This window comes from Protopterus annectens, chromosome 2.part2 (assembly GCF_019279795.1).
Source record: "Protopterus annectens isolate FY-2018-M chromosome 2.part2, PAN1.0, whole genome shotgun sequence".
NCBI lineage: Eukaryota > Metazoa > Chordata > Ceratodontiformes > Protopteridae > Protopterus > Protopterus annectens.
This window is the reverse complement of record NC_056730.1, coordinates 540,167,852-540,189,922: the sequence shown is the minus strand read 5'-3', so window position 1 is coordinate 540,189,922 and position 22,071 is coordinate 540,167,852. Positions and strand designations below refer to the sequence as shown.

The 22,071-nt window shown below is 38.7% G+C and overlaps 1 protein-coding gene across 4 annotated transcripts in view; it reads right to left on the bottom strand.

Annotated features, from left to right (window-relative positions):
* LOC122795706 overlaps positions 1-22,071 on the bottom strand; it is a 1,598,363-nt gene that overhangs the window by 669,160 nt on the left and 907,132 nt on the right. For all 4 annotated transcript variants that reach the window (XM_044064005.1, XM_044064007.1, XM_044064006.1 and 1 more), the window contains exon 4: positions 4,446-4,520. In XM_044064005.1, the coding sequence (XP_043919940.1) occupies positions 4,446-4,520 (75 nt within the window). The remainder of the gene's footprint in view (positions 1-4,445; positions 4,521-22,071) is intronic.

The window sequence follows — 22,071 nt, the reverse complement described above, 5'->3', positions numbered from 1 at the left end:
CAATGTCTGCTGAACCTGGGTGGCTGGACCTGTAAGAAATCCTTAACTGTCTGCATAGATTCTGCTTTTTCTTCCATATTTTTTAAGACCTCTTCTGCCTTAGTGCCAAATAAGTTGTCTTTGTGCAAGTGGATATCCAACAATTTAGATTTGACATGGTCTGGCAAGGGCTGTTCCTTAAGCCATGCATGCCTTCTAATGACAGACCTGGTGACTGCTGCCCTGCAAGAAGCTTCTAGGGCAGCAAAACCACAGTGAAAGGTGTGTTTAGTTACTTGACTTGCAGAATGCATTAATTCTTGTAACTCTTTAGATTCTACACAAGCAGGAAAGGAAGACATTTTTTTGTTTGTGGAGTTCCAGTGTATGTTGCTGAAATTTTAGCATATGGAACTGACAATTTAGTGCCCTGATAGCAAGAGTAGCTGAGGTGTATACTTTTTTATCCCATCTGTCTAGTGCTTGGGAACCCCTATCTGAGGGGGTGGGATTATTAGCACTGGTTGCTTTAATCACTATAGGCCCTTGAGAAATTACCTCAGGGTCAGCAGTAGGATTTTTAAAAAGAAATTTGACTCTGTAGTACCTGTCTGGTTTTCTGGGTGCAGGAGGGTGGGTGTCAAGAGTCAAGCAATATTCCAGGAAAACATCTTCCACAACATCCAGGACTGGGGGGATGGCTAAGGGTCTGGGCTGTGGAAGATCTAAGAAATCCCTGAGTCTTTTTTTAGACTGAGGGTAGTCCTGACTCTCTCACTGAAAATTCTCCCTTAAGGTATGAAGGGTTTCCTCAAAGGAAAAATCCTATGGGGGAAGAGGCTAAAGGGATGGAATCCTCTGCATCAGAATTCTCATAAGTAGAGAGGGGTTGCATGTCTTCATACTCAGATGCATCAGAGTTATCTGACTCTTGTTCAGACAAAACTACAGGGGACAGATCTCTTTTCCTTTGGGTGGGGGTAGCTTGGCTTCCCCTGATCAGCATGATAAGGTCTTCCGCCATTTTAAGCATTTGAGACTGAGGCAAGGAAGCAGGTGCCTGAAATTGGGTCATCGGTTTCTTGGGTGCGGTTTGTACCCTGGGCCTAAGACACTTGGTCATTTTTGAAAGAACAGTAGTTGCGAAAGAAGACATTGGTTTGTGTCGAGAACTGGTAGTGCGAAAGACTTCCTCAGAAGCCGGTGCCTGCTCAGCGGCTCTGGACCCATCCAAGGTAGAGATGGCCACAGGATCCTTAGTCAAAGAAGAGTTTTGCAGCATACCAGACTCCGAAAAGGGTCTCGGTAGTGACCTGCGAATCCACAGAAGCAGGCATCAGTAGCTGTGAAAGTGGCTCACTGAGGACCGGAGAACTAACGATTAGCTTAACGGGAACATTGTCGGTAGGTTTGGACCTGTGCGGTCTGTCTCTGTCTTTATCTTTATGTTTTTTTCAGATCTGCTGCTGGATGGCTTACTGAAGCCATATCGGAGTTCGAAGACTATAAGCAAAAATATCTAGCTACAATAAGGGCCCGATGATGGATAGTTCTGGCATTGAACAAAGCACAGAAGTGACAGCGGGAGACATCGTGGTCTGGGCCTAAACAAGTGACGCAGTAAGAACTAAAGTCTTGGTGTGGTATTTGCTTTCCACAGGTGAAACAATTGTTAACTTTTTCTGACACCGGTTAGGGCAAGAAAAAAGGATCCCCATCGGGGTACTTAGCTTTAGAAGACTTCAGCTTCAATTCGGTAAACGAAAATCAGGTAGCGGCCGAACGGCACTCGTGCGAACTGCTTCTGCTTCAGGCTCTGTGGCAAGAAAGACTGATGTAATAGCATCGACTGCCTTACTTTATACTACTGACGACCTGACATCAGTCCTGAAGCGACAGCAACCGACACAAAAATACTAAGCCTCTAGTATTCGGGCTGGCCGAGGGCTACCTTGGCAGGGATAACCCAAATGTGATGACTGTGACAGTGAAACATGAAGAACATCTGCCTTACACGTCAACACTTATACTTTCCAGTATTTGAAAAAAACAACACATTCCAGGTACCACCTCTTGAGGGGTAGTTTCACCTGAGACATAGGCTAACAGCAAATAAAGGCAAGCACTAGTTACATACTGCAGTTGAAAGAGTGGCCTGGTCATTTAGGAATGAAATTCAAATTTATTTTCTGGAATTAAGCTGTACTTTTTTTCTTTGTATGATGATACTGTTGTTGCGACAATTCGGTCCTTATGATAAGACTGTCTCTTTGACAATCATGTCCTTGCTTAGACTGCTAAATAAAATGATCGGTACAATATATATATATATATATAGAGAGAGAGAGAGAGAGAGAGAGAGAGAGAGAGAGTAAATGAAAGCATAGGCTACTTTAAGGTTATTTTGAAGTCTTTTTGTACCAGTCAAAGAGTTTTGGGTCAGGGAAGGAAGGGTTCAGATCTTTCTGTTGGACATGTACAGGAAGACTCAGTACTTACAACCAACTGCACTGTCTCACTGTAACTTCAGGGACTGAAGTCCAGCTCTACAATCCACAAGTTCGTGATGGCTTATACAATTTCAGTTCTCTCACAGACATCTGCATGTCCTCATTGTGACTGTAGAGACTGATATCCTTCTTCAAAGTCAATAAATTCAGGAAAGGCAGATACATCTGGCAGTACAGGGAGCCATCAGTGATTATTCTAACAACCTTCAAGTGTGAAGAACACTACCTGCAATACAGCTTGGAGAAAGCATAATCTCCTCTGAGTCATCTTATGAAAACTCCATATCAGAGGGCAAGATACGCAGGTATTTAGTCAGTCAGGTGTCTCATTCTGCTGATAAACAACTTCCACAGCCAAGGATCTTACCCTGGTCATAAGCAACTGCACACTAACAGCGGAACACAGAGATAGACGGGAGATTAGCAATACTCAGTATACAGCCGATAGACACATTTTAAGGGTGTTTGTCAGCACTGTATCTAATATCTGTTAGATGAGGTCTCTGCGATGTAAAACATTTACAGAAGCTCCTCCAGTTTAAAGCAGTTAATGTCTCTCATTTGAATGATATTGGCAGTGAAGCCAATATACACTAGAAGAGACTGACAACCCTGCCTTCTGGATTTACTACAGCCTGAAACAACCACATTCACATGCTAAAGAGACAGCCAAGGATAATTTTGTTTATTTCTGATCTACAGCACTGACTTAATTCAAACTAAGAAAGTGTGATGAGACAGTACTTACCCCAATACTCACCGTGCACAAGGCAAAGGAACCAGTCTCAAGTATGGCATAAAACATTGTAGAATACAGGCAATTTAAAGAAAAGTTAATTCACCTGCAGCTTATCTTTATGAAGTGAGAGGAAAACAAGACTACCTAGCGAAAACCCATGTTGGCACAAGACAGATGCCCAGACTCCACAAAGAAGACACCCCAGACGAGAAGCAAATGGAAGACCAAGCATTCTGGAGGGACATTAGCTCACCTTATTGTCCTTTGAACAGAGAATTATAAATGTATCTCAGCGAAAACTTGACTGCAGGGTCACTGAAAAGTGGACATCAGGACATTCATCTACAAAGCTCAAGAAATGAATTTGTTGTCATCCATTTTGAGAACACATAACAAATGACAAGGACTGGAAATCCAATCATAATGTTTTGTAACATATGGGGAGTTTTCGTTGTGATGCTACACATTAAGAAAGGAATAGCACCCTAGTAGCAACTTTTGAAGGTGTTGGTTAGCAAGATTTGCACTTAATTTCTGATTACCATTTCTATCACAGTGTGATGTGCTTTACAGTAGTTAAAGCTGTTAGCTGTTTTCTGATCCATTTTCTTGGTGACTGTCTTCTGAATGCAAGTATGAGGTTTGCTTAGTTATATACGCAAGAACATCTCCATTGCAATCTTGCAATAAGAAAGTTCATACACACAAAGTATGTTATAACAAAGACTATTTTTCTCATTTTTGGAGCACAATCAGAGGACTGCATGTATTACAGTTATACTCTTGGAATTAAGTTTTAATCACACAATCCTGGAAATATGAGAAAAAGGAATGCAACAGATTTAAATGTTACTACAGACATACAAGAGAACTGGTTGAAGAACTGGGTTAGGAAGACATTATATGCCTTTGGAGTTTTTGTTCTCATCTTTGATCTTTATCAGTACTGATTAAGAACACAGGTGGTGTCTGTAACCATATCATAAAATGCATCACCATAAATAAAACTGTACTACACTGTATCAGAATATTATGCTTGATAAGAGAGAAGAATCTCACTGTTTTTAGATATAGAAACACTTCAGTATTATACCCAGGAAACTACCGTCTTGTATACATCAGTTCATTTTAAACATTGCAAGTGCACAGGTGTCCCACCCCATATTTGACATTAATTGTGCCCACATTTATATTACTAAAACAAGATTTGTGCTTGCCTTGAAAAAGGACTGGATTGCAGGGATGTGACTACTACAAAGGTGTCTTCGAGCTTCATCAACATCTTGACCAACCTGATGGAGGAAGACAAAGGAATGCTGTCAGCTGCTGTGAAAGGTACGAGTGCTTTCAGATGAGTGACTTCAGACGAATTAAGCAAATCACTATTTAGGAAAGTTAGATTTATTCAATGACATGAAATCTCATAGCTTCTAGAAACTGAATGTATCAATAACAATGCATTTATTTAATATAAACATAACATTATGAAGTCAGAATTAAAAAATGCAAATGTTTAATATTATGGTCCCCTAAGATGATCTCCAGTATGTTCCATTAGCGTATTCTTAAGGTTGCTAAAACCACACTAACTGCCTGGTCACCTACATTCTTTAAATATGTCACTGTTGCCACAAGCAAATGAGACTGCGGATGCAGACACCGTGGTGATGATAAGACAACAAAAAATACATAAACAGCGTGGGTATTAAAAATGGAAAATGTTAACAATATTCTCACCTTAATAATATAATCAAACTTACAAGCAATGGCAGTCACATGTGCACCGGCTGCAGAGTCATCTTGTTGAATACCAAAGACAAAACATAGACGCTTAATACTGATAGTGTTTCTGAAGCAGCAAAGATCAACCTAATACACTGAAATCAGATGTCTTAGAATATGCATTTTAAAAATCTTGACGCTCAAGTTAAAAATCTTATGAAGAAGAAGCTTACAGTATCGGTCCTTTAAAGTGTATCAAGTCTCCCATGTACTGGCTTCTGCAGTTATCCATTCATATGTAACTAAACATTCTATTTGTATACATTAAGATCTGGATCATACAGTACATCTAGCTGCCGGCATGCTTCCATGCAAATTTAAATTTAATTTAATTTTAACTTTTTTTTTCCGTGTTTACACCGTGCATTTCTCTGTTCCCGCGTCGCTCTCTTTTTTTCACGCTTTTTCATACCCGTCTTTCCACTTATGTGGAAAACACCGCTCGTTGTTTTTAAAGCTGAAGGAAGGAGCGAGATCAGGTGGAAGAGGATTTATTTTATTTTGGAGTACACACCGACTGCACTACAACATAGCAAAAGTAAAGCTAAGTATTTTTTGACACTGTGAATGCTCCAACTAGAGCTTAATCTAGGTAGATTTGTGCTGATTGTTCAGTGTTTAGTTTGTGGTTTGATGGAATTTAAAGACTGGTGTTTCTTATGTTTTGTGTTGTTACTTGTTAGGGAACTGATAATAAAAAGTTGCCTTGTGTTTAGTGGTTACTTTTTAAAATAGTATGCATAAGGTGACTTTACTTACGTTTTGTTAAGACTAAAGCCCGTCCAGTGAGTATCGATTGCAGTTTGCAAGAAAAAGGTAGCATGAACTGTTTGAAGAGTTTAGTTAGGCGTTTTGATTTTTTTGCCACTTTGTCAATGCAGTTTTGTTAAATCTGGCTACCTTTGTATTGTTTCTGCATTGTACTGCAGGAATATTAGTTATTGGTATTAAGGCATCCAGCAATTGATTACTTGTGGTTGCAAGTTTCAGGATTACAGTTTTGCAGAAAGGCACACTGAGCAAGTAGTACGCCGTTTGATGCCTGAATCTTTGCAGGGTAGAGGAGGGTTTATTTACCTTGGCTTTTCTGTGGGGTAGCTGGTAGTAGCTAGTGATAGATGCATGGAAGTGGTGATCCATCCAAGTGGCCCAGTCACAAAGTGACAGTAGCTAGTCATGTGTGATGATACAAAAGGGCATGCAAAAGTTGCAGATAATTTGGCTATATTATGCAAGTAGTGGCTTACAGAAGTGGCTTACAGAGAAAGGTGTTTAAAATCGGTAGCAGATACAAAATTATGCCATTAATTGCTGTTATCAGTCCAAATTTAACCACTGTTTAAACTGCCATTGAGAAAAATACATGGGCTTTAAAACTCTTACCAGAAGGACTTGTTTTTTTCTTTCTTGAATAACTGTGTTTCTGTAGGCAGAGTTTATGAATTTAACGGTTTACACACCTGTAGTTCTTGAAGAAAAAATGACAGGAATTTCTAGGTTCATTTTATTTATTTATTTTTGTCTTTGAGCTTCACGATTTTAAATGCATTCATTTTCCATAATCTCTGCCTGCTATTAAAAAAAATCTTGTTTGGACTGCTTATTATAAGGGGAGAAAAATGTTTAGTCACAATGAATCTGTCATGGTTAAAATATTAGTTTAAACATGCAACACGAGAAAAAGAAAGAAATGTATACAAATGGAAACTGTGACATCAAAGCGTTCTCTTTATGTGTTAGTCTTCTTGGTCAATGTTTATGAAACGCTTTTTTTAAGCACTCGCTTGCTTCGTGCAGTATTTTATTTATTAAATATTTTCTCCTTTAAGCCCTTTTTTGATACATCACTTTTTGTGTAATATTTGTAGTCTAAGCTGAGGGTAGTAATGAGTAAAAAGCAAGTTCAATTTATTGATGGAGCCGACATTTAGTTATGATGACTATCATAGTTTGTTCACAGGTGGAGAACCATACTTATTTGGTTGGTAAATTTTAATCGCAAACCACTTTGTAGATACAGTTTTATTTTGAACTTGTTTTCCATCTACTTTTTGAATGCTTTGTTTCTTTACTTAGTTCATTTCCTTTGTTATCATTATGGTCTGTTATCGTCTTACATAGCATAAAAAGATTCATATACAGTACCAGCTGCTAGAAATGGAGTCAGATAAATAAGAAACAGTTGTGTAAGACTAGTTTAGGTAACGGACCTGCACAAGAAAATTCTTCTTCTTAAAGCCAGTTTACTTTGGTAGGGTGTCTTCTGTCCTCTTAATTTCTTTTTCAAAAGATCTTTAGTACAGTATGCAGTGTACCTAAATATGATAAGCCAATGGCCTACCTTGAATACCATGAGGATATGACACCATATTTTATTAGTAGTGCTATAAAATACAGGAGTGGATGGCTTTTCAGTGTACACTGCTGCCCTAATGAATGGAAAGGATGCAATTTGCATGCTTCACCTGGGTACTGTGAGTAACAGGTCACTCATGCAGTGCATATGTGGATATTCTGTGTTTTCTAGAATGTATTACTACCTTTTCAGGTTACAGTGAAGCCTCAAGTACACTGGTGGTGAAAGAGTGGAGTTGGTATATATAGGTTTGGGTTTGGGTGATGTGGGTGGCTTGCCCTTGTCGGGGGTGCACGGTAGGTTTACCCCCCTCCGACAAAAAACAAGAAAAAAGTAGTTTTCACCCTTTCGGTTTTCAGGCATTCCAAACATTGCTTCCTGCATTGAAAATGCACTTTTGTAATTATTTTGTAATTATGACTAAGAATGTAACAGAAGCTACACATTGTGATAACATACCACAATGTGACTATGCTATGACATGTGGAATAATGCCTTTATATTTATTTATGATGTATTCTGCCATCCTGAGTGACCAACACAAATTGTCCCTACCTTTTACTGGTGATACCTGCTTAATTATATGTCAGACAAACATATAATGTGTGACTCAGGAGAAATACAATGTATTATTTCACAAAAACAGCCTTCCTGAAGACTAGAATGAGATATTGAATTTTAGGGCAAATATGCTTTTTTTTTTTTTTTTTTTTTTTTTTTGGTCCTCACTTGCTGTTTGCCCCTAGACCATTTCTATTGACTCAATGCGGCCCTTGCAACTGAAAAGGTTGGACACCCCTGATCTAGATCATACAGTACATCTAGCTGTATACTTCACCAAGACATGTTCAGACAGTTAACCGTGGTTGTTTTGCCATGTACAGTAAGGAGACAGATCACTATATCAACAAATTACCAAAGATCCACAATTAATCTGCTAACAGCATTAAAGAAATAATAGACCACTGAGGCATGCTATCACACATGCTTTGAAAAGCTGAAGATGCATGCCAAGTTGGGTTACAAGGCAAATGAGACTAGTGCACCATTTGTACCTGCTAATACCCACCCACAAGTTTGTGCATAGGCAGTGATTCACTGTGTGTGCTGTTTTCTCTTTTTTTTCTGCAGTTATGCAACTGTTACTGTTAGTATACTTTCACCCCGCTTCAATGAGGGTTTGCAGGGAGCTTGGCCCCTTGGAAAAAAAGAAGTTTTGGAAAAGGTATTTGTTGTTTATAAAGTTTTAGGTGTGATATAATTTGGCTAAAAATGTTTCAGATGCAATTTTGGATATTTTGAGATTAAATGATGTATATATACACACACACACACACACATATATATATATATATATATATATATATATATATATATATATATATATATATATTTCCCACGGTGGTGGTGCTGCGGTAGCATTGTCGCCTCACAGTAAAACGCTGTCCGGTTCGATTCTCAGCTAGAGCGTCTTCTGCGTGGAGACATGCATGAATGGACGTAACTTCGTTGAAGGTTGTGCGTCAGGGCTGGTAACTATGCACGTAAAAATCAACTACCAATCGTTAGCGGACCGGAGTTCCACTGTGGCGACCCCTAACTGGGAAAATCTGAAAGATACAACAACATATGCATAGATATATATGCATATAGATGTATATATGTGTATATATATATTTATATATATATATATATATACATATAAATATATATATATATATAACTATAACTATATATATATATATATATATATATATATATATATACATACACACACACACACACACACACATATATATATATATATATATATACACAGATATATATATATATATATTATATATGTATATATATATATATATATATATATATATATATATATATATATATATACATATATAGATATATATAGATATAGATATAGATTATATATATATATATATATATATATATATATATATATATAGACATATATATATATATATATATATATATATATATATATATATACAGACACACACACACACACAAATACATACAAATACATATCTATCGATCTATAGATAAGTACATATACATTTGTTATGTCTGCACAGACTGCTGGCATCCTTAAAGGCTTTGAAAGGAAGAATGATGTAACAGCAATTTGTAAAATTTGCTTTCTGAGGTTTTTGCAGATTAAAGTGCAATCTTCTTCTTTCGGCTTTTCCTGGTTAGGTGATGCCACAAAGTACAGTTGTGTACACTTACCATAAATGTATATGTTCGAGTGTATTCACTGTTGCAGTCATTACATTTGAGTAATCTGCTGGCAGGTTGCCCTCAGTCGGCTTGATTAACAAAGTCTTGGGTCCTGCTTCAGTTGTTGTCCCTTCTTACATGATGTCAGGTCATTAGGGGTATAAAACATGCAGCCGACGACATTACATCAGTTTTTCTTGCCCCAGATGTCAGGTGTCCCCCAAATGGGGAGCAAATAAAATTAAAAACACAGAAAATGTACCTCCAACCAAAAGCAAATACACCAAAAGGGCTTTTAAGCATAGTAAAAGAAAGTAGAGGTATAGCCAGAGAAAAATAGGGGGCTGGAGGGAGGGTAACCAGGACTGCAACAGTGAATACACTCGAACATCTACATTTATGGTAAGTGTACACAACTCTACTATGTTCTTCCTGTTTCACTGTTGCAGTCATTACATTTGGTTGGGAGGAGGAAATTATACAGCATTAGGACCAGCTATAAGGCCCTGCAGGACAGCAGTGGCAAAGCCAGCTCTGGATTTAGAGAAAAGTGGTAAATGGTAATGTTTGGTGAAAGTATGAACTAAGCTCCAGGTAGCAGCTTCTAGAATGTCCCTGGTAGGAACACCTCTGAGAAAGGCTATTGAAGTAGATGCAGCCCTGATGGAATGGGATCTGATCCCCTGGGGGATAGTTTTTCCATGGTGCTTATAGCAGAAAAGAATACAATGGCTTATCCATTTGGAAATGGTTTGCTTTGAAATAGCCTTTCCCTCTGCCCCTGCAGCAAATGCTACCAGCAGTTGTTCAGATTTTCTTTGAGATTTAGTCCTGTTTAAGTAAAATCTAAGTTGTCTGTGTACATCCAATGAATGCAGAATCCACTCCCCCTTGTTCTGTGGGTAGGGAAAGAAAGTTGGCAAATGAATGGTCTAATTAAGAGCCACACTGGATACCACCTTAGGCATGAAGGATGGGTTGGTCCTGAGAGATACCCTGTCCGCATGAACAATGATGAAAGGGTCCACTGCCATAAGAGCCTGTAATTCGGAAATTCTTCTAGCTGAAGTGACTGTTAAAAGGAAAGCTGTTTTCCAGGAGAAAAATTTTAAGTCTGCAGTAGCAGCTGGCTCAAAAGGAGGGGGAGTGAGTTTCTCCAATACAAAATTAAGGTCCCAGGCAGGGTTTGGAGCTCTCCTGGGTGGTCTTAAGTTTTTGGCCCTTCTGAGATACTGCTTTAGCAGAGGATGAGAGAAGAGGGGAGGTTCTGTGTTGTAATGAGCTGAAATGGCTGAGGCATGGATTTTTATGGAAGAAAAGGACAGGCCCTTGTGAAGCATCTCCTGTTAGGTGGATTGGACACTCTAAATTTGCCGTAGGCATAAGTGTGTGCATGTGTGTGCCTTCTGTAGAAGGTGGGCGCCGGGCTGGCAACTCAACACCATAAAACTCCACTTCCAATCATGAGCAGACAGGTGATCTGCTGTGGCGACCCCTAACCAGGAAAAGCTGACAGAAGAAGACATTATATCCCGTTTATCCTTTTGGTTTCACCAAACCCTTTACTTTTGACCTACTTAACCTTAATCCAGCTTTACTTAACTACTTTCCATCCTTGTTACGGTTTCTCTCATCCATATTATATCTTTTGTTTCAATCACTAAATCATCTGCATATGAAAGATATACAGGTAATATTAGAACTTATTTCTATTTCCTGTTCTGCTTCTCTCATTTCACCAGTACATTTGCATTACTGTATTCATTACTAGCACAAATAAACACAGATGCATTGGACACCCTGTTTCATCCCTTCTTCAATTTTTCTTTTATTTTTTATTTTTATTTTTTTGCTAACTAACATTTGCCATATCCTTCACCCAAGACATCTCATAACACATCTTTAATATGTTTATTCTTTTTTGCAAACCATAATCTCTTAAAATATGCCACACTGTCTCATGACTTACTGAATTAAATGCTTTTGCTCCATCACATCCAACCAACCGTATATCTTTACTCTCCCTTAAAATAGTGTATACTACCTCTCCTATTACTAACATTTCATTGACTTGTTTTCCTTTTATTCCTTATAACGCTTCCCATCATTTCTTCCAAAATTATCCCCATTCCTTTTTTTATTACTTTCTTAGACTGCATAACAATACAGCATTACTGGCTTCCAGTTTCTAAATGTTTTTGACATCTTTCTTCCATATAAATTTAATTACCCCAGCATATATGTTTTAAGTTCAAATTCCTCCATGTCTGAAATTCTGAATTGCACAATCATTTTTTTAACTGCAAACCACAATTTTGAAAAATAAAGTCAGGTGATACATTATTTATTTTTACTTTTTCACCCATAATTTTTTCTGCACTTGCAAAAGTCTCAAAAGTTACTTCACAAAAGTCTTCTGATATCAAATGCATCAAAGCTCTTATATCTTTTAAAGTAAATCTTAACGACAATATAATATTGTGCATAATGTCATACCTACCACTAGTATCACTGATTTGTCTTCTTTTTCTTCCTATTAGTCTTTTTTCTGAAGCTGCTGCACTTCTGCTGCTGACAAATGCCTCTCTTCATGTTGTATGTTGCAGCACTTGCACATTTGATTTCTTTACTTTACTTAGGTCACCCACACTTCCTAGATGTAGAGGCATATTATTTGAATTGATTACTCCATCAGCCTCTGTATTTCAGCCTTTGTACTCTGCTCCTCTGTCACAGTATCAGTTTCATTACCAGGCTGCTCTTGCAACACTCGGTCCATCAGAGCACCTCATCTCACCTCCTCATCTTCATTTGGTTCTCCTTTCTTCACTAATGTCTCCAATCCCTCTGTATCCAAACCTTCACTCTCCAACTCTGTATCTAGGATTTCATCTAGTGGTTATTCTCTCTCTAAAATTTCTCCAGCAGCAATGTTTACTCCTTCTTCCATCTTAGAATTATTCAAGCACTAGTGATAGCCCTTTGGCATCACCTAACTACTCAAAAAAAAAAAAAAAGTCAGGGAAGTTTCCTGGTGTCCTGGCAAAAATTTACCCTAGCTAGTATGAATACCACTTTGGGTTTCCCCTGAAATGAGGCCACTGGACTAGTGGGACTAACCTGCGCAAAAAGTGTGTTTAATACATAAATAATAATAATAATAATAATAATAATTATTATTATTATTATTATTATTATTATTGTTATCCTTAACCAATAAACCTAAGCTCCTGGGCATACCTCTCAACCTCTTGGAGCAAGAAATCTGGATAATGCCATCAATAATGGAAGAGAATAACTGAAAAATAGTAACATTTTTTTAAATATTGCTCTTACAAACTTAGAAAATTGATAGAATAACAAATTTTGCATTGGCATGAATTTTCTGAAGGGTATGAAATCTGAACTTCAAATGTCCACCATTATTTCCTGACGTCAATCCTCAATAATTTACCAATGATTTGCCACAAAACCACTATTTTATGAGTAACAGACCAAAAATATGAGGCAAAAATATGGACATTCGGCAAAAATCTGTACAGTTGAGAGGTGTGGGGAGGGGGTCTTACTTCCCAGACTGAAAGTTTTAGTGTGTGCGTGTGTGTGTGTGTGTGTGTGTGTGTGTGTGTGTGTGTGTGTGTGTGTGTGTGTGTGTGTGTGTGTGTGTGTATGTCTGTCTGTCTGTCTGTGTGTGTGCCTACATATACATATATCAAAATATACACAACTCTTAAAAAAAATTGTCAAAATAGGTGGAAGGCAGAATTCAGGCAAGAATGTATAGGCTAATAAAGGTTAGATTCACCCCCTTTGTAAATGAGGCACTTAGACTTAACTACTAACATGAACTAGTTCAGAGTAATACTAATCCTGTTACTACATGGAATAACATGAACTAGTTCAGAGTAATACTAATCCTGTTACTACATGGAATAACATGAACTAGTTCAGAGTAATACTAATCCTGTTACTACATGGAATAACATGAACTAGTTCAGAGTAATACTAATCCTGTTACTACATGGAATAACATGAACTAGTTCAGAGTAATACTAATCCTGTTATTACATGGAATAACATGAACTAGTTCAGAGTAATACTAATCATGTTATTACATGGAATATAAGGTCAGAATGATGGTATCATGTGGAAACTCACATAAACAATGCTAATCTAAATTCCTCCTTTATTCAGTACGGGAAGAAGCAAAAGCTTTTGAATAAATGCACAAAGATAATCTGCTTTGAAATTGTGCATTTATCAGAACAAGAAAGGAGTATGAGGGTGTTCTACAAGGTCACATCATGTCTAGTGACAGAGTCAGCTGAAAATTAACAACATAACTTGATCTATAATTGAGTTCTTCCAACCTTCTGAACATGAAAAGGGTGCAATGTAATATATAAAATGGTAGAAAAGTCATAATTATAAAACGGGGACTAGTATTTCAGAAAGCACATGCTAACTGGACAGAGCAATCAGTACACCAATTCATAATCCAGCATTACCCAGAGAATGGAATTTGGTGGCTGAAACAATAAATATTGCTGTTGCTATTGAAAAAAAATAAAATAAAATTCACAGCTGCAATTTCTCTAAACTTCCTCTTAGAGTCTAACACCAGTGGGTTAAGCAATCAACCTAATGTGCTCTCATACCTGCATTATTTTCAGAAAGCAGTTCAGTTGCTACGGCAAGATAAAGACTGACGAATGACAACAGCATGACATGCTACCATTCAATTATGGGACCTACCACTTTATGCTAAATAAAGTTGGAACTTGAAGTAGTAGCATTAGCACCCAAAGACAAGCACATTGTAAACATTCAAGACAAAATACATAAGTAGTGCACACTATTTTGGCTCTCAGGAGCTCCCATGAGCTAACATCATACTGAAACAGTATGAGATCCTATTATACAATAACATTATTCACCTGTATGATCAAAAAAATCCATTTGTGGAGAAATGCTTCATTACGCGTACTTGAAATGTAAGTTACTGCTAAAGTAAACTCTGCCTCCAAACAGCAGGAAATGAGGATACAAAGTTTCATATAATGTGGTCATTGTCAGTAGTGATAGTTTCACCTGAAAACTAATGTTATATAATATGCTACAATGTCTTAACAACAGTTACAGTAAAAAACTAACATAAGCTAAAATATAACTTGACTCTATCTGTCGACAAAACAGAATGAAAGGTGAAAGGTGAAAGGTCTTGCATAAGCTGGCAGACTACTCCAATGTTAGGCATATACAAGCTAAATATAAAAGAATAAACTTAATTTCCATCTCCTTTGTTAACTGTGCAAGGTAATAAAGGGAAACTGCTAAATCTAGTGACATTTAATATAAAAATGTACTGTAGCGTTGTCACCTCACAGTAAGATGTTGTCCTGTTCGATTCTCAGCTAAAGCGTCTTCTGTGTGGAGACATGTGTGAATGGTCGTACCTCCGTTGAAGGTTGTGCATCAGGGCTGGCAACTCGGCACGTAAAAATCTACTGCCAATCATTAGCGGATCAGAGTTCTGCTGTGGCGACCCCTAACCGGAAAAAGGCAAAAGACACAACAACAACAACAACAACTAAAGATGAAACGGAAGCTTTATCAGAAAAGTATGCAAATTGATATCCAGAACCCAAGTCTTTGTGCAGAATGGAAAGGTTATGGTATAAGTGGATACATGCCTTAGGATTTCCAAAAAGGATGCCAGTAGAAGAACTGAGGAAAACCCACTGAAAATTGCATTTGGGTCGAATAGTTCCATCACGAACAGAGAACCCTGGTCAGCTATATTATCAATATCAAGTCTGACTTCAAGGAATGCTCTCTGTTCAGTCAACAGCTCAGTCTTGATGTTGGCTAAGATCATATTAGTGTCAAAATGCTCAACCCTGAACCCAAAAAGACAAGGTCATTGTCAAGAAGGGCCTTGAAAACTTACCAAAATAGTAAGGGTCAAGGTTATAAGTATGGATAAGGTTGAGATTGCGTTCATCTCAATGGGCCAAAGTCAGAAGAATAGTCAAATTCAAATGTCCTCTCAACCTGTTTTTCAAGCTAGAGGCCAACGTGACCCCTTTAATCTGGAGTTGAGGTCAGATTTGACACACAGATTGACACTAAGGGTATAAAACTCAAAATACAATGTCCTGAACATCAATGTTCAGACTGTAACTTAGGTCAAAGTCAACATGGAGGTCACTACTGACGGCAATGAGCTTAAATAAACCAAAATGAAGTGGGCAGCTGAAGGAACATTCTTAAGTTGGACACATGCATGACCACAAATGAACCTGAAACCTGAAAATTTCAGGTGAGGGGGGGCCTAAGCCAAACATATGTGCACCCACAAAATGGGAAAATATAAAAAGGTTTAATGTTTATCAGATAATTGGCAAAGATGCTTTCCAGCATCATTGGTCTCAAGGAAGAAAAAAGAAAAAAGAAAGACATTTATGACTAAATGGTCCCATTTTCAACTACTCTGTGTGAATGGGATACTAATAAAACTAATGTCAACAGCACAGCAAGACATTAACAAGAAAAAAGTAGTAAGTACTAAAGGGAGGAAGAGCAAATTAAAAACAAAATTGCAAATTTGAGATAGTATTCAGTGGTGACCGGCAGAACTGACTAACAGACTAAAACAAGTGCAAAGAAGTGTCAAGAAAAGGCACCAAAACAAACCAAGTAAGCTAAAAAAAAACAGTAACTTGGGACCACATACAGATGCAACAGCATGTTAGAAACAGGAAAAGCAATCTTTAAAACGACCCTTAGTCACACAGCATTATGGGTTAAATGGGAGGAGGTAAGTAGGTTGGGAAAGTTTTAGATGCTGACCTAAGTCCTGCTGGCCTTAATCCTAAAGGTGATGAAGGAAGAAGAACCCCCTAAACTCAAATCTGCTATCTGTTAATTGTTAGATGAAGTCTGCATGCTTCCAAAATGGCTAAATATGTTTACAACTTAAAATTGGTTAGACAGAACTTTGTCCTACATTATGGACTGTGGTCTCCTCCTTGTATGCACTAACCATTTCTACCATTAAAACAGAATGTGGCTTAATGGCAAACTTACCAATGTAAACTAAAGTCAATAATTCAGTCTTCTACACAATCAGGCCTCTTAAGTAGAATAATATTTCATTGTCATAGTACACAAAAGGTTTGTTCACATAAATGTCTAACAAGTACTTTTCAGTTCTAACTGGTCTGATGCATATATTATTGGTAATTTCCAATTAAAGTTTGCTCAGATCTAGACAAATAAGCTTTTTCTTCCTATTTTCTTCCCAGTATTGTGGTATGGTCAAGAGATTACTTCTAGAATCAAACATGCTGGTTGTACTGAGTGAGTAGCTATTCCAGGTTAAAACACCTTGTTGTGGTTATGACGATATGAGGTACTGCCAGCTATGCCAGGAGAAGTAGGGCAGTGGATGTGTAACACATCTATGTAGCACAGCTAGCTGGAATTTTGTAAATAATTATATGTCATTCATATATCAAACTGATTTGTGCAGATGCTTGTTTTGAAAAATGTATTTGTAAATCTGCTTGTGTTAAAAATGTACCAGTATTGGGTCCTGACTGTACTGTAACTGAATGAAATATATATGTTAACAGAAGATACTGGAAGAGAAGAGGTTAAGGTCAGCTCCATGTAACTTTGGAAAATTGTAAGAAATTAAATTACTGGGCCTAGGCCATAAATATGTTATCTCACAGTTTTGACTGAAGCTGAGACGTAATGTCCATAAGAAGTATGGGTTATTAGCTCCTGTAGGAAGAGTGGAAGTGTTTCATGGTTTTATGACTTCCAAGAGTTGCAGCAGATGTTAGCTAAATCCTGTCAGTTTCTAGCAATGGGGGGAGGGGGTTTGCATGGGAACCAGGACTCAGATGACCAGATGTATGTGATGTTGTTCTGGAATCCGTCACTAAAATAATGCTTAATACTAGTTGAGACTGAAGTCTCATAGCAATCTGTTTTTGGGACCCAAAAAGAAGGAAGACCACTCACCTACTTCATCTTGCCTTGCTTTAGTAAGCAACCAGGGAATTGTAACTATTGAGACCAGTCAGGAAAATACAGTGAGATTAGTCAGGTTTTGTTTTTCTGTAACTGTCTGAACCTGTCCACCTGTGTTATTTTTAATGTTTCCTATGATTGAAACTCTGTTGTTTATTGTAAATGGATATTTAGTATTTTCATGTTCTTTTTTTTATTTATTATTAAATATGGCTGATCCTTTAGAGAATAGTTAACCTTTGAGAATACTCCTATCTGTTTGGCGAATCTGTGGCCACTCCTGAAAGCCTTACTGCACTGGTCAAACTACCATTCATAGTAATATTAACTTCACTCAGTATAATTGGGTACCCTTGTAAGAGCCTTAGAGTAGCTGGCTTGGGAGTGTCTGGTGGCAGTAAATACCTTATAGTCTGGGCAGAAGGGGGCATAACTAGTAAACCTGTGCCAACTTTTCCCAGGTGTGTGTGTGTGTGTGTGTGTGTGTGTGTGTGTGTGTGTGTGTGTCAGCTGTTTGGTTTCACAATGAGGGTGCTGAAGAACTTGGCTTGGACACTCGGCTGAGGACTTAACAGATATGCCAATGGGAAGCCTTACCCTGGGACCTGGGGAGAGACAGAGAGAGAAACCCAGACCCTGGGCTGAGTGTGTTCCCTGTGTGTTCTTAAGGGAAACTGTGCTTGATGCAGAAAGCTCTATCTTGAAACACTGGGTGTATCCATTTTTGTTCCAAAAGAATGTCCCTCTCCAGTGTCAGTGGTGAGGATTGAGGCTCCTTGATTACTGGCTCAGAGTGGGGATGTCACAGTGGTCATAAAATGAAAGCATTTTATGACAGAAAAATATGGTGCTACTTCATCTCTTCTTGATTTAGTGATTTGCTTACTGCATTGTAAAAGTCAGATGCAGCAGCATACAACTGGAATACTTATCTGTGCTTTAACAAAAGCAGTCAATGTAATAAAACAAAGTTATGCAGAACACCAAACAACGTGTAATGCTTAAAATAATTATACTGCATCTCTCATTTGATGTATACAGATAAATGTACTGACTCTACTTGCACATGGCTCCCCCTTCTCCTATGTTTCACCCTCCTTTCCACCTTACTCATGTGTGCTTACCACCACCCTGCCCATAACCCCAACCCTACATACTACCTTATGAAAAGTCATTTCCTAAAAGTACAACTACATGAGTCTCAGACACACTTGTTCTATTCAACACTCATTCACTGCACTAAAACTATGGTAAACTCTCAGCTAGCGGCACTCATGGGGATTGGTGGATGCCAGATAAAGTACAGTTGTGTACACTTAACCATAAATGTAGATGTTCGAGTGTATTCACTGTTGCAGTCATAACATTTGGCTTATCCAGCTGGCAGGTTGCCCTCAGTCGGCCTGAATTCCAAAGTCTTGGGTCCTGCGCTAGTTGCTGTCACCTCTTCACTAATGTTAGGCCATCAGGGATATAAAAGATGCAGCCAACGCCATTTTCTTTAGTTTTTCTTGCCCCAGATGGCAGGTGCTCCCAAAAGGGTAGGCTAAAAATATTTAAATAAAACATACATGCAGCAAAATAAGCTTTACCCTCATCTAAAAGCAAATACACCACCTAGGCTGTATAGATTAGAGAAGTAAAGATAAGTTCCGGCCAAAGTAAGGGGGAAGGCGGGTGGGTAACCTGGACTGCAACAGTGAATACACTCGATCATCTACATTTATAGTAAGTGTACACAACTGTACTATGTTCTTCGTGTTTCACTGTTCCAGTCATTACATTTGGGTTGAGTCCCAAAGCTATGGTTGGGGGGGGCTGAAGCTAAACAGCATTAGGAGCAGCTATGAGGCCCTGCAGAACTGCAGTGGCAAAGCCTGCCCTGGATTTAGAGTAAAGAGGCAGATTGTAATGCTTTGTAAAGGTATGCACTGAACTCCAAGTAGCAGCCTCTAAAATGTATTTGGCTGGTACTCCCCTGAGAAAGGCTGCAGAAGTGGCTGCAGCTCTGGTTGAATGTTGCCTAATATCCTTAGGCACTGGTTTGCCATGCTGTGAGTAGCAGAAACAAATGCAGTGACCTATCCACTTTGAAATAGTCTGCTTTGAGATAACCTTTCCTTGTGATCCTGCAGCATATGCCACTAGTAATTGCTCTGTCTTTCTGAAAACTTTGGTTCTGTTAAAGTAGAATCTAAGCTACTTGTGTACGTCCAAAGAATGCAGAATTCTTTCCCCCTTGTTCTGTGGATTTGGATAAAAGGTTGGCAGATGAATGGTTTGGTTAAGAGCCTCACTGGACACCACTTTAGGCATAAATGTTGGGTTTGTCCTCAGGGAGACGCTGTCCGGATAAAAATGATAAAAGGTTCCATAGCCATGAGTGCCTGTGGCTCTGAAACTCATCTTGCAGAAGTTATTGCTAGGAACAGAGCTGTTTTCCAAGATAAAAACTTTATATCAGCAGTAGAAGCTGGCTCAAAAGGAGGCAGGGTGAGTTTTTCCAAGACATAGTTGAGGTCCCATGCAGGCATTGGTGATCTCCTTGGAGGCCTTACATTTTTGGCTCCTCTGAGGGATTAGAAAAGATTGGTAACTTTGCATTATAAAGAGCTGAAATGGCAGAGGCATGAATTTTAATAGATGAGAAAGATAGGCCTTTGTCCAGCATCTCAGTTAAGTATTGTAAAATCTGAGGAATATTTGGCACAGCTGTTCCAAGCACAGAATCTCTTCCATTTTCCATCATAAGATTTTCTAGTACTAGGCCTTCTGGCTTCCAAAATGACATCCATCACAGCTTTGCTGAGAGGTGTGTTTTGTATGACTACATTATCCGCCATGCTGCCAGGTTTAAAGTCCTGAGCTGGCTGTGCAGGATCTGATGGTTTTGCTGGGACAGTAGATGCGGTACTTGAGGTAGGGTCCAAGCTGGGCATTGAGACAAGCTCCTTAAAATTGGGTACCAGTGCTGGTGGGGCCAGTCTGGTGCAATAAGTATCATCTTTGGCTTCTCTTGTCTGACCTTTAGGAGTACCTTGGGGAGGAGAGGCAGTGGGGGAAAGGCATATACTGATAGGTTTTTCCAGCTGAAGGATAGGGCGTCCACTTTCCATGCTTGTCTGTGATAAATCCTTGTGCAGAATCTCTTTAGTTGGTAGTTGTGAGGGGAGGCAAATAGATCTATGTCCGAGCATCCCCATTTCCTTGTTATCATGCTGAAGACTTGTGGATCCAGCTGCCTCTCGTGGGGATCCATGAGGTTTCTGCTTAGTTCATCTGCCAGAGTATTTTTCCTTCCTGGCAGGAATTGTGCCTGCAGATGTACTTGGTAAGTCAATGCTGCATCCCACAAAGTCATGGCTAGTCTGCAAAGGGGCGTAAGAATGTGTGCCCACCTGCTTGTTTATATACCACATGACCGTGGTGTTGTCTGTCTTTATTAGTAGTTGTCCTGGTTGAAGTAGGTCCTTGAATGCTGTCAGAACATTTTGAACAGCTAGCATCTCTTTTTGATTGATATGTAGATGCATTTGGTTTGAGGTCCATGTTCCCTGAATGCATCTTCCTGCCATGTGGGCCTCCCAGGCATAATCTAACACATCCGTTGTTAGTGTTTGCCTGGATGGAGTTAATATGAACGGCTGCCCCTTGTTTTGGTGACAAGCCTTTGCCCACCATCGAAACTCCTGTTGCAGGCAGGGAATGAGAGTAATCATAGTTTCCAGGCTGTAGCAATGTTGAGTCCAAACACTTTTTAGGTACCATTGAAGTTTCCTCATATGCAGTCTTGCATATGGAATTAGTAGGATATAGGATGCCATGAAGCCCAAAGCCTGCAGAATTTTTCTTGCAGATAACTGGGCCTTTGTTGCTAACATTTTGAAGTAGGTAGTCAGTTGCCTATGTTTGTCTGGCGTGAGATAAGCCATCTGGGCTGTTGTATTTAAGCTTTCACCCAGGAATATTATCTCTTGAGAGGGTACTAATTTTGATTTCTTTTTGTTGGCTGTGTACCCTAGGCATGTTAGAAGTTTTTTCACAAACGCCAGATGCTGTAGGAGGATGTCCTTGTTCTCTGCTTGAATTAGACAGTCATCTAAGTAAGGATATATTTCTATTCCTCTTTGTCTGCAGAATGCAATTACTGGTGCCAGGCACTTTGTAAAGACCCTGGGAGCAGTAGATAAGACAAAGGGCAGTGCAGAGAATTGGTAATGCATTGAGACAGCCTTGAATCTGAGGTATCTTCTGCATATTTGTCTGATTGGGACATGCAGTATGCCTCTTTTAGGTCTAAAGTTACAAGTCAAGCGTTCTTGCCCAGCATGGACAGTAACTGTTGCAAAGTCCACATTTTGAATTTTGGTATATCCAGGAATGTATTCAGAATCGATAGGTCCATTATTGGCCTCCAGGCC